Source organism: Gadus macrocephalus, chromosome 10 (genome assembly GCF_031168955.1).
Source record: "Gadus macrocephalus chromosome 10, ASM3116895v1".
NCBI classification, from domain to species: Eukaryota; Metazoa; Chordata; class Actinopteri; order Gadiformes; family Gadidae; genus Gadus; species Gadus macrocephalus.
The window spans coordinates 12,932,588-12,945,155 of NC_082391.1; the positions used below are offsets into that span (position 1 = coordinate 12,932,588).

The 12,568-nt window shown below is 45.0% G+C and overlaps 1 protein-coding gene across 1 annotated transcript; it reads left to right on the plus strand.

The window, feature by feature from the left end:
- The first annotated feature begins 4,652 nt into the window (after positions 1-4,652).
- LOC132465701 (carnosine synthase 1-like) lies at positions 4,653-12,303 on the plus strand. The gene is made up of 9 exons (XM_060062419.1): positions 4,653-5,433; positions 6,452-6,656; positions 6,915-7,004; positions 7,347-7,798; positions 7,904-8,117; positions 8,393-8,478; positions 8,572-8,803; positions 8,985-9,259; positions 10,296-12,303. Exons 1-9 carry the CDS (start codon positions 5,431-5,433, stop codon positions 11,844-11,846), a joined length of 3,108 nt encoding a protein of 1,035 aa, XP_059918402.1. The 5' UTR covers positions 4,653-5,430; the 3' UTR covers positions 11,847-12,303.
- Positions 12,304-12,568: the final 265 nt, after the last annotated feature.

Sequence of the window (12,568 nt, forward strand, 5' to 3'; positions counted from 1 at the left end):
ATGATTTTGTGTTCTATTTTATCTTCTTCATCATTTTCACCAACACATTTTCAAAGTTCAAACAATTTCACCAGCGCTTTTGCAGAGTTTCAAATCTGGCACTGTTCTAACAGTGTATTTCATTGTTTCCCGGTTTTGAAACCTTGTAAATGGGATTCTGCAAACAGGTGTTCATACATAGAGAAATACGTTTTGAAAGGTTGCATATTTAGTTTTAAAAACTTGTAAAGGTGTACGTTTACGCCATTGCAACGTATTTTTTCAGAACTGACTTTTCAGCACTGACTTTTCAGAGATTTGACCACACAGGCGCAAGCTTTGAGTCACGTGAATATTGGCAGTGTTCTGTCGCGCACTTGTTTTGAAACTCCTGAGTCAAATCTGAAGAAAAAAAAAACGTACCCGGGGGCGGGACCATTTAGCTCTAAACCTATTGGTTGCTCTCGGCTGACGTACATTCCAATCACATGTGCCGTTCACCGGGCTGTGCGTGATTGACAGTGCTCTGCCGATGAAAAGAATGTGATTGGAATGTACGTCAGTACATTCCAAGGGGTCAGACAACTATCATGCCGTTGCAGTCCACCGCCCAGACTCCCCAATCCGCCAACAACCGCATGGGGATAAGGGAGGGACGAAGGATGTACACGTGCCGTTCATCGGGCTGTGCGTGATTGACAGTGCTCTGCCGATGACAAGAATGTGATTGGAATGTACGTCAGCCGAGAGCAACCAATAGGTTTAAAGCTAAATGGGCCCGCCCCCAGGAACGTTTTTTTTTTCTTCAGACTTGACTGTCAGGAGTTTCAAAACATATGCGCGACAGAACACTGCCAATATTCACGTGACTCAAAGCTTGCGCCTGTGTGGTCAAATCTCTGAAAAGTCAATGCTGAAAAGTCAGTTCTGAAAAAATACGTTGCAATGGCGTAAACGTACACCTTTACAAGTTTTTAAAACTAAATATGCAACCTTTCAAAACGTATTTCTCAATGTATGAACACCTATTAAATTATATACAATATAAGATAAACAATACACTCTAAGATAACAATAAAAAGTAAAATAAAAAGTAAACAGTAAACAATAATTATAATATAAGATAAGATAAACAATAAACTCTTAACTAACTATAAAAAGTAAACAAAAAACAGTAAACAGTAAACAATAAACTCTTAGCTAATATAGAAAGTAATATTAGTAACATTATTAGTTATTAATTATTAATATTCTATAAGTAATATTATATATACTAATATATATATTATATTAGTAATATTCTCTAAGTATTATTATACTAATATATTATATTAGTAATATTACATGGTTAATCAATCTATTTTTTGGCAGTACTATATTGTGTACATAGCTATCACATATTGTACGTAACATATGGCCATATCACCCAGTTCTGGCATATAATTCCTAATTCCTTTTTATTCGTTTTCTTTCAGGACATCGTTGAGTCCACTGCCACCAGCCCTCCCACCTCTCCCTCATGCTCCTCCACCCCAGGCACCTCTTCCACCACCCCAGGCACCTCTTCCAAGAGGAGAGTGCCAGGGGGCAGGCGAGGCATGAGGAGAGCGAGGCAAAGTTGGCGGAATGGTGGAGAAGATGTGATTCTCCACCATTCTCTCAAAAGATGAGAGAGGGTGTGTGTGTGTGTGTGTGTATTTTTAGGTGTGCGTTTGTGTGTATTTTTAGATGTGTGGTTCAGTGTTTCTTATTTAAATAAAGTGTTTCTTCTAAAGTGTTCTTGTTCTTAACCGATTATTATCTAAGGGTGCATTCACACTAGGCCTTCTGGCCGTGGCCGTGGCTGTTTTAGCACCTAACCGTGCTCAAATCTGCCAGTGTGAGTGTGGCCAGTCTCGCCAGGCCATGCCAATTACAAAATATAAATACCATTTCAGGTTAAACATCTTTACAATGGGTCTTGCTCGTTGCCCGAGACAATGGCAGCCAGTCTGTCTCTTGTAACATTACCAGGGGTCTGGTTATCTGCTAGGGGGCACAGGGAGGCCATGATGACGTCACAGGGTAGGATTGTCCCATTTGGTAGGGGATCGGTTAGGGTAGCAATGAGGGGTAGCAATGAGCATGAGCAATGAGGGTTAGGGTTGAGATGTAGGGTTGAGACAGTGAGCAAAGAAACGGGATTGGGCCTTAGTCTGCGAGTGGACGATCTGAAACTAAATCGGAAACTAGATTTCTTCTACGAAGGTTGTGCTCCACACAGAACCTCCTCACCTTCATAACGGAGCACTTCGGGGCACCAGATTGCTTTAGAGCGGTACTGATCGCGTCGTGTGTCTTTCCAGTGTCAAATAGTTCACGAATAAAATCACCATAAGGTTCAAGTGCGGCCATAACTAAGGCTAAATATAATTAGACAGTCTATTGGACAGTCTAGCTGGTTTAGGTGGTTGGCTCTTTTTTCTTCGCTGCGTTCTGCCTTCTGGTGTAGCCTATAACTATAAATGTATCTATTTTTGTAGGCCCTATTTGTTTTTCTGTTTCGGGTTTTAAAAACCAACACACAAAACACCCAAACACAAAATCAAATGCAGTTTATTTGTTTATTCCTTTTGCCCTTTTTCAGTTTCAAAACCAAATCAGAAAAACCAAAAAACAATCCTGTTAATTGTTTGTTCTGATTTTGTTTTAAATCGGAATATTCTAAGAACGAACCATACACGGATTCTCCTACCTCATCACTTTACTGCCACACACGTGTGTGTGGCAGTAAAGTGATTCCATAGACAAAAATCTTTCCATCTAACTAATTTAATTTAGGAGGATAGTCATTGCACAGCTGTAACCAAGTATTCTCATTATAGCCTAGTTATATCCTAGTTTTGCATATTTATACATTGTATCCTATTTTCATATTTCATGTGGCATCTGTATTTTTATGTAGGCTACAGCATCTGTATTTTAAATGTAGCTTATATCTTCTTTTTACATTTTACCTTTTGCTGAGGTGGGCGCTGTATTAGCCTACTGTATACGCTGTCTGTATTTGTGAAAGAGTAATTGGTATTGTGTAACCTACTGGATTATGAAAGTTAGTTTGGGGTAAATAAAGTGTCTGTCTGTCTGGGGGAAAATGCCGTGAAAAATGTATGCACGGTGCGTTCAGGATTAGGACTGATATAGCATATGTCGGCCTATAGGCCTAATCAATCGGGTTTTAATATTTTAACATTTGAAGCATTCATATTAGTCTATTCTTTTCGTAGGCTACTCTGCTGTTGGCCTTGATGGGGAGATATTTTTTTGCTTCCATGCACAAATAGTTGAATCCAACAACATTCCTGCGTCTCCCCCTCATACTACTACGGAGTCAAGCGAAACCGATCTACCCGGTTTCGCTTGACTCCGTCTTTACGGAGATACTGCGAAACCGGATAGATCGAAACCGTAATGGTTTCGCCTGTTTCGGCTTCGTGTGGACGGGGCCTTAAGCACCGTGTCAGACTCAGTAGACTGTTACAAGCCTCTGAACGTTGTTAGAGCAGTGCACACGCGTTCATGTAAAGAGGAGTTTTGGGAAAACTGTCATTTTTTACGAAGTTTTGAAACAATGATGGGCTGATGGGCCTCTTAAGCCTATCAGTTAGGCTACTTGGCTCCCAAATTCATCATATCTCTCTATCGGCTCCCTCTCACTCCTTTCCACTGTGTATTTATATCGATTGAACAAGAGAGGATGTAACGATAACGATAAGTTAATGTAATTAACTTATAAAGCGTGTAACAAGACACCTAGATGATCTGGCTGGCTGACTAAAAAGGCACTGAATTTGGAACATAACACAGGAGGTCAGGCTTGCGGACTAAAAAGCATTGCGATCGTAAAAGCGTGACCATCTGACAAAAGCACAAATCGGACAATAAATGGATTCGATCCGACAACCTTTTGCCTACAGAGCAAGCGTCTCTATCGATTGGACCACGGTTATCACAACGTTGGAACTGCATTTACTAATATATATATCTATATGACGCTACAACTAACGCCAAATGAGAGGAGATCTGTGCTGAACTGATTTGGTCTGCTTGTCTTGGTCTGCGATTGGGCGCAAACACTTCAAATGCATTGGCTGAGAGAAAAGAAGGGCAGAGATTATTAGCATACTAGAGAAACGCCGTATTTTACGCCGTTGTGATGTGCACAAAAGCGCCGTATTTTACGGGCGGTTTGATGTTCAAAACGGCGCTTTTTACGTGCGCTCTTGAAAGGCTTAATTGCGGCGTAAAAAACAGCGTTTTTTTGCGCATGACGACGTAAAATATGGCGTTTTTCTACATTTGACGGCGTTTTTTACGGCGTAATGAAGGTGATACGCGTCTAAATGATGCCGTTTTCTGGCGGGGATGGCTTGCCATACTTCGTCGCCACTCAGAAAATAGACTTGACCTCCATCTGTTTATTGGATAAACGCATTTCCCAATCCCAGGAGTCTTTGCTCCATTCTACGTCAATTTAAGAACAAACAAAGAAATTAAACTGCAGTTCGTATTTTTCGGACACCAAATGACGTAATCTGACGTAACGAACGAATCAAATAAACGAATCGTTATAGTGAACTGAACTGAAAGAACTAGTTACCGGAAAATAATCATTTTGCCCATTCCTAGTACGTGACTGAATGAGGTCGTTTTCTGTCGGGGTTGGCTTGCCATACCTGAACGCTATGCCGTTCCACCTGAACGGCATGTGCCGTTCCAGAATGGCATGTGCCATGGTATATCAGTGGTCGCGTTGGCACATGCCAGTCCAATAAACGATCTCTGCGCTAATGCACAGTGCTGCGGCACGCCCGGAGACCAACAACAGGTCTATATTGCCCAGATGCCAAATGTAATGGGCACCGGCAGGAGTAACCGAGCAGCGAGAAAATATGTATTTTAGTGCGGATGGAAACCCACGTGTACACGGGTATAACATACTCCACTATGAGAGGTAGTTATTATCAGAGTTCGTCTATGTTCCACCTGACTGCTTGGATATGCTTAGCGTTCACTTGGGCGGGACTTTCATTGATATGGGATCGCGTCAAGAGAGGGAGGGACTTTCAATAAAGGGATATCGTTTCCGTTAAATGCTTCGTGTATTGTTAAAGCACAGTTTCGTAAAAAATCAATATCTATTTTCCTTTTTAACCTTATGTATTTGCTATCCTTAAAAATTTATTCTGCTACTCGTTCGGGTGACTGTAAACCGGTGTACACAGCTCAGCGCAAGAAATAGACCGGAAATTGCGTTGCGGTATACCGGGATAACGTTACAATACAGAGTCCTCTCTAACCCTGGACTGGTGCTCTCTTGTGGCTCGCTCGCCTCAACGTGACTTCTTCCATGTTATATTGGAGCAGGTATTGAACCAGGCGCATTCACAGTTCGGCCCCCTAACCGTCACCATGGTGAGCCCAATTTAACCATGTAACTTGATATTTCTTATAATTAATATTTCGGGAGCTGTATTTTTTGTTGTGAGCGAATCGTTTTGCGTTATTCTTTTTGTATATCATTGCCTACCATTTACAATTTCGATTTGCAAAATAATTTCTAATAATTATTAAGTGATGATTAATGTATCATTGAAAAATAAATAAGCATTGACTCGTTTTGCACTATGATATTTGCTGCATATTTGTCTTATTTGTGCATGCAAGTCTAGTGGTTTATATAAAACATAATTTATAGTCTGGTTTAAAGTTAAAGGTCAAACTTGGCCAGGTCTAAATCCGATTATGTCATCCATACTTAAAGGGAAGGGGTCAAAGTATGGTCCAATTACTATTTATAGAAAGTATATCCTGCACACAACAAATGTGGTTTATTCTTTTGGACCCCCAAGAAATACATTTCTATTGGCCTCCCACAATGTTTTTTTTTCCTTAAAGCGTTTTATATAATAGGGAGCGTTTCAAATATTATTCATTATTCGAATAAACAACTGTCGATATGTAATCAAATGGGATTATTAGACATTATTTCAGTGTATCAATTAAAGTAATTCTGTAGTGCTGAACATAGTTAGAACGGAATCATGAAATGTGAACATCCCTATAAATTAAGTAGTCTGCAAATGACAAATACACTTGTTTGCATTCAGAGACAGCTGGCACATTTTCCTAGAATAATCTCTCTCTCTCTGTGTCTGTCTGTCTGTCTGTCTGTCTGTCTGTCTGTCTGTCTGTCTGTCTGTCTGTCTGTCTGTCTGTCTGTCTGTCTGTCTGTCTGTCTGTCTGTCTGTCTGTCTGTCTGTCTGTCTGTCTGTCTGTCTGTCTGTCTGTCTGTCTGTCTGTCTGTCTGTCTCTCTCTCTTTCTCTCTCTCTGTCTGTGTGTATCTTTCTTTCCCTCTCTCTCTCTCTCTCTCTCTCTCTCTCTCTCTCTCTCTCTCTCTCTCTCTCTCTCTCTCTCTCTCTCTCTCAATAGCTCTCTCACTCTCACCCCTCACACCCACTTCAGCTCTCTCTCAGCTCCCTCTCCAGGATGGCTGTTCCACCACCTGACGCCCCCCCCTCTCTCCAAAGCAGGCATTTCAACCCACCAACATATGGCCTGGAGCAGAGGCTGAAGCAGCTCTTGCAGCAGGCCCTCAGGGAACTCAATCTACCTGAAACACAGGACCTACTACCGGGTAGGGTAGAACCATATTTCTGACCGCATTGCTGCATAGTAGATATGTAATCGATGCTACACTGAGGTGCTATCAAGCTTCAAGTCAATGGGTTGCTAGTGTAAACCACACCCTTACTGACACCTGTGCGAGACAGCTGCTCATGTCACATATGAATGAATCAACCCTGCATCCTCTGCTACCCTTACAACCATATATTGAGATGATGAACTCATTGAACCGTTAACAGACATGTTTTTCATGGTGTCTACTGTCCAGGTGTGGTGCACTCGGATCAGTGCCTGTGTGTTCTGGGCTCCCCTCTGCCATACCTCTCCATGCTGCTGGAGGCAGGCCAGCGCACCCAAGGTAAAAAAAACCTGCTGAATACCTACATCTGCAGCCTTTTGTTTGTATATCATACAAATTGCATTGTTGAGGTTTGATTTGGACTGTTTATGTGTAAATAATGTGCTGCCGATGTTAACAGTCAACAGTGGGAGATTGTGGGGGGTAATGCCAATCAAGGCAAATGTGTTAAGTGTATTTTCCATCCATTAAATGTTTTTATGTGAAGGTGTGTAGCTCCAGTGTGTAGCTCCTCATAGTGCTAAAGTCAACACCGAAACACCTTTCAGGAAGTTGTCTCTTTCGTTCTCACCCTTTCCTTATCTGCTTCCTAATCCATCTTTATTTTCTTTTGTTTTCCAGGAGATGCTCTGCTCTGTCTCTCGCCATCATGGCTGTCACGCTCCTCCTCTTCCTCCCTCCTGGTGCACAAGGCTGTCACCTTTGACCTCGGGGGCCGCACCTTCATCTCAAGCTTCAGCCCTCCTCGAAAGGTCACCTACTTCCTATCATGTGACCCTTATTCGAATGAGGAAGTCACCTTTGAGACAGACTGCCCGATAGGGAGTTCTGGACCGCTGGGGAGGTTTTGGGGTGATGTCCTGACATCCAGGGTTCTGCTGCAGAAAGCTAGCCTCAACACCCCCCCCACCCTGGCACTTCTGAACCCCTCAGCAGACACGCCCTTGGAGGAAGGCGTCGTGGGAGCCGTAGAACTGGTCCTCCTCGGAAAAACGCTGAAAAGCAACCTCGACTTGATCAGAAATAAGGTTTTCTCCTTCCTGGAATCCAAAGCTGTGAGGCATGCTGACAAGGTGGGTTCAATGCCAACGCTGCGCTCTGATGATTCAAATACCTTCTGTGTGTTCAACATACATTCGATAACACAGAACTCGGTTCTTTGCCTTCCTATCATGAAGGTTGTGTTGAGGCGCAGCGGAGGCCGGTTTGTGGACTGGGCGGCCTCCTCAAAGCCGGTGTATCTCTCACTGGACATCACGGAGGAGGTGTGGGCCTACGTGGTCAAGATCCTGCCGGGGCTGCTCCCTGGAGAGGCAGCCGTTCTGGAGGGCTTCTGCCCTCCCCTGAAGCCCCAGGCCACCCTGGAGGTGCGCACCTGGGAGGAGTATACGGGTAAGGGGCTGGGCGAAGGGAAGGGTCATGTGCTTTAAAGGTCAGGCAGTAATCAGTCAGAGGAAACATGGGATAATCACAGTGGGGGTATGCTCATGTTGTGCCAGAACAAAACGGGGATGCGGCAATTGAATGTCAATCAGAACTTTCCATGGTTAAGGTAGTGCAGATATGAATGGAAAGTCTTGAGTCTCCATTAAACCAAAATCGATTAGATTGTCTACTCAATGTACTATTGCCATGAAATGGCATCGTGGTCTTCCTTCCTGTCTCAGGTGGCCCGCCTCCCATCCCTGACCTGTCCTTCAGATTGTGTGCCGTGGTTACCCGCTCCCCACAAGACATCCCTCTCATCTACAAGGTACACAAAGATCCGATCTCTAAAGTCATATGCAGCGGTTATTATTAGTTTGTAGCATTTAACTTTTTTTTGCCTTCCTAATCTCTCCGCCAGTTGGTGTGTAGAGTGGGCGCCTCGGACTCTCCTCTCTCCCACCATCAGTCTTTGTGTCAGTCCTTGGAGACCACCTTGAGAGCATGCGGCTTTACTGACCCTATGTTCGCTGTCTCGCTCCGTCACTTAGCAACCAAGACTGCCCTGGACTGTCTCCGCCTCGTCATGGAGACAGAGTCCGACATGTCCTCTGAAAAACGAGGAGGCGTCAATGCGCAGACTGACATGATTGGTACGCAATTCATATCATGAATGTGTTAATCTTAATTACCATTTTAATGCATATAGAGAAATTATACCACCATACATGTTGTAATCATGATGTATTTAACTTTGGGGTCACTTGGTCTATGAGATTTGAGTTGAAGTTTAAGTTTGTAAGATCAACCCTACTCTGGCCTTCTTCCATTTAGGTGTAGACTTGCTCTTCACATCTGACGGAGCCACTATCAAGCCTGTGGTCCTGGGCTTCCATCCAAGCCTCTGCCTTCACTCCTCTTACCCAGAGCAAGAGTGGGAAATCCAGCCGAGCGACAGTGAGATGGAGGCGTGTCGCGGGACGCTCCTCCTCACCCCCTTCATTCGCTCCCAGCGCTATCTGATGAGCGGGAAGACGGTTCTCGTCATAGGAGCCGGTGGTTACAGTAAGAGCTTCATATGGGAGGCGGCCCGCCATTACCAGCTGAAAGTGAGTGGATTTCACACAAAGATATATCTATATATTATTTCATTATTATAATATAATTATGGTAATGAAACACTATTATAAATTGCATGATGTGGTTATGAATTCCAAATACCTTTTTCTTAAGGGTTTAACTAGGGTTCCTCACAAATTTTTAAGTTTGGTATCTGACTTGTTTTCCTAGGTAACCTAAAAATAGTTTGAACATTTGATGGGTATAACTTCTGATTGAAAAACACATAACTGTGTATCACGATATGTTGATATGATGGCTATTGTGTAATTCAATTTGAGGTAATGCCTCAGCTGTGTAAAGCACATTGTGTCTACCTGGAGTATGAAAGGCGCTATATAAATAAATTGCCTTGCCTTGCCTTGCCTACATGATATATGATATATGACAGATGACGATATATGTACCATTTAGAGAATTTAAACTATGGAATTGAATTATTGCCATGCCCTATTAATAAGGTTATTTTAGATCTTCCATTACCCAATGTTATGGTATTTTTTCATTTTATTTTAATAAACCTATGTTTGATCAGGTCCTGTTAAAGTAGGGAGTCCAGGCCAAGATGGTAGCTAATCAGTTTTACAACAAGATACAATAATAAAAAATAAAAAGTGCAAAGACCAAACATTTGGCAGTAGGTCTCAGAATCCACATGTAACATTCTGGAACCGAACATACTGCTGGTGACAGGTCTGGCTAGTGAGGTAAATTCCAATTTGATTTGCGTCTCACCATTTACGTATTCAATGACGTAAAGTAGGTATCAGGTCCTCTAGCTGAAGATGTGTCTGCAAGATGTTACAGGCTGCAGGGACTGAAACCGATGGACTTGTAAATCAATATCTGCCATTGATTTACAAGTCCAAAGGCAGATATTGCCAAGGTTGTTAACATGGATAGTAAACTAAAGTGGACCCAAAACAGAAACTTGGGGTACCCCTTAATACCGCAAACATTTACTATACTCACACACATCCATGCCAAGCCCATGACCCCTTGCACTCCTTTCCTTACATCCACCAGATAGTCCTTGTCGACGGCGACCCCAACCACTTTGCATCCAAGATGGTGGATCACTTCTTCGCCGTCCCGGAGATCGCCGACCACCAACAAGATGAGCAACACTGCGTGCTCATCTGTGATTGGCTGATTGCCTCCGACCTTCACCCGGACGGCTGCGTTTGCTTCTGGGATGACTGCGTGATCCTGACGTCGCAGATCTGCGACAAGCTCCGCCTGAGGGGTCCTCTCCCAGGGGCCGTGGCCATCGCCAAGGAGAAGAGCAGAACCCACCTGCACCTTCTGTCGCTGACAAAGGCCGCGGGGGTCCTAACCGCGTCCGTAGAGCTGCCCTCCGGTCAGGTGGATAGCCAGGCTGACGGGAAGGACAGATACAAACCAGGAATGAACGGCTCGGAAGGGGAAACCTTAAGAGCCCTTGCCGAATTTGGTGCGAGGGATTACCTCACTGGCTCCGCAGACACGATCGAGAGCACTTGCACACATTCCTTATTGGTTGCTTCCCCACGCTTCCCGGCACACGCTTCCTCCCCTGCCCGTGATGATCCATTCCATCCATGCGTTCCCCTGCTCTCTCCATCTCCCAGCTCCTACGCGGTGCCCTGCCTCCACGTGGAGAGCGTCTCGGACCTGAATAAGGCAGCAGCGCGAGGCCTGGGCCGGCCAGGAGCCGCTCAGAACGGGGCCGTGAGGTTTCCAGCTGTGATGAAGCTGGAGTACGGTGCGGGTGCCGTCGGCGTCAGGAAAGTAGAATCCCTGGCCGAGAGCGTCGCCCATTTTGAACGAATCGGAGGTGACCTGAAGGAGGAGACGGACCACCCGGGCATCGGGCTGGGCTGGGGGAACGCCATGACCCTGATGGAGTACGTAGGCGGCACCGAACACGACATCGACGTCGTCATATTCAACGGCCAACTCGAGGGGGCCTTCGTGTCCGACAACGGCCCCGCCCGACCCCCGACCTTCACCGAGACCACGGCCCAGATGCCCTCGGGACTGGCCCCGGACAAGCGTGGCCAGCTGATCAGGGCGGCCTACCACGCCTGCCTGGGCTGCGGCCTGCGCGACGGCGTGTACAATGTGGAGCTGAAGATGACGGAGCTGGGCCCGCGCCTGATCGAGATCAACGCCCGCATGGGGGGCTTCTACCTGCGCAACTGGATCCTTCAGCTGTACGGCGTGGACCTCGTGCTGGCGGCCTTCATGGTGGCGTGCGGCGTGCGGCCCCGCCTGCCCTCTGCCTTAGACCTGCCGGCGGGGGGGCACTTTGCCGGGGTGATGTGCGTGGTGTCCCAGCACCTCCAGGCCCTGAGGACCACGTCCAGCCTCACCTACCTGCGGAGCCTGCACCAGGAAGGAGCCATCTGCCTCAACGAGCTGGCGGCGGCCGACGAACTCATCGCAGGGGAGTATGAGGAGCCCTTCTGTAACGTGGCGATAAGGGACACCTGCGCCGAGAGAGCCCGCCAGCGTCTGCTCGCCCTCTGCCAGGCCCTGGGGCTACACCGCCCCCCACACTATGACCTCACCTTCTTCCTGTCTGAGTTTAGTTAATCTGACGATTTGGATCTGAGCAAACTGAAAGTGCTCATTTTGAATTAATCGAGATGGCTGGCTCAATGCGTTATTTGCATCTTGGTAGTGCCTTATTGGGTTTTAGGGTACAGCATGTATGCCGACCACTAAATGATTTACTCTCATGATAATGTGTATTGATCTATAGTGAATATAAACACGTCTTACTCATCTGAATCTTAATGTATTGAGGAGGATTCTTAAGTAATAGATTACAGAATTTTGTGTTCAACAAATCACAGTGCTGGGATTCCTGGTCCTTTCATCAATTTATTAAGGGCAACGGCCCTTGTTTTTTATTCATTTTTATATCCAAATATAGGCCAAATAAAAGTTCTAGTAACTATGTTCCCACTATCTGTACAACCCATAAGTGCCTTAAAATATGAGTGTATACAAGATGTCATGGTGTCAATAAATATATTTTTCCAAATCACCTTAAAGGACTTCATTACAATTCTTCCTGTGAAACATAAAATGTGGACTACAGTGATGCTGAGAACAAGTGTGTCAAAAACGATTGCTAGTTTGAAAATCCCGGTCATGCCAGTATTTTCCCGTAGTCAAAATTGCTGGCCAAAATATTATTGAGGATGGCAGGGTAGAGAAGATGAGGGCAAAAGGCAATTCAACGTCAAGCTGCTGAAATGTATTCAGCTTAAAGGTAATTTTGTATCACATTACATGTGTGCCCCAAACAG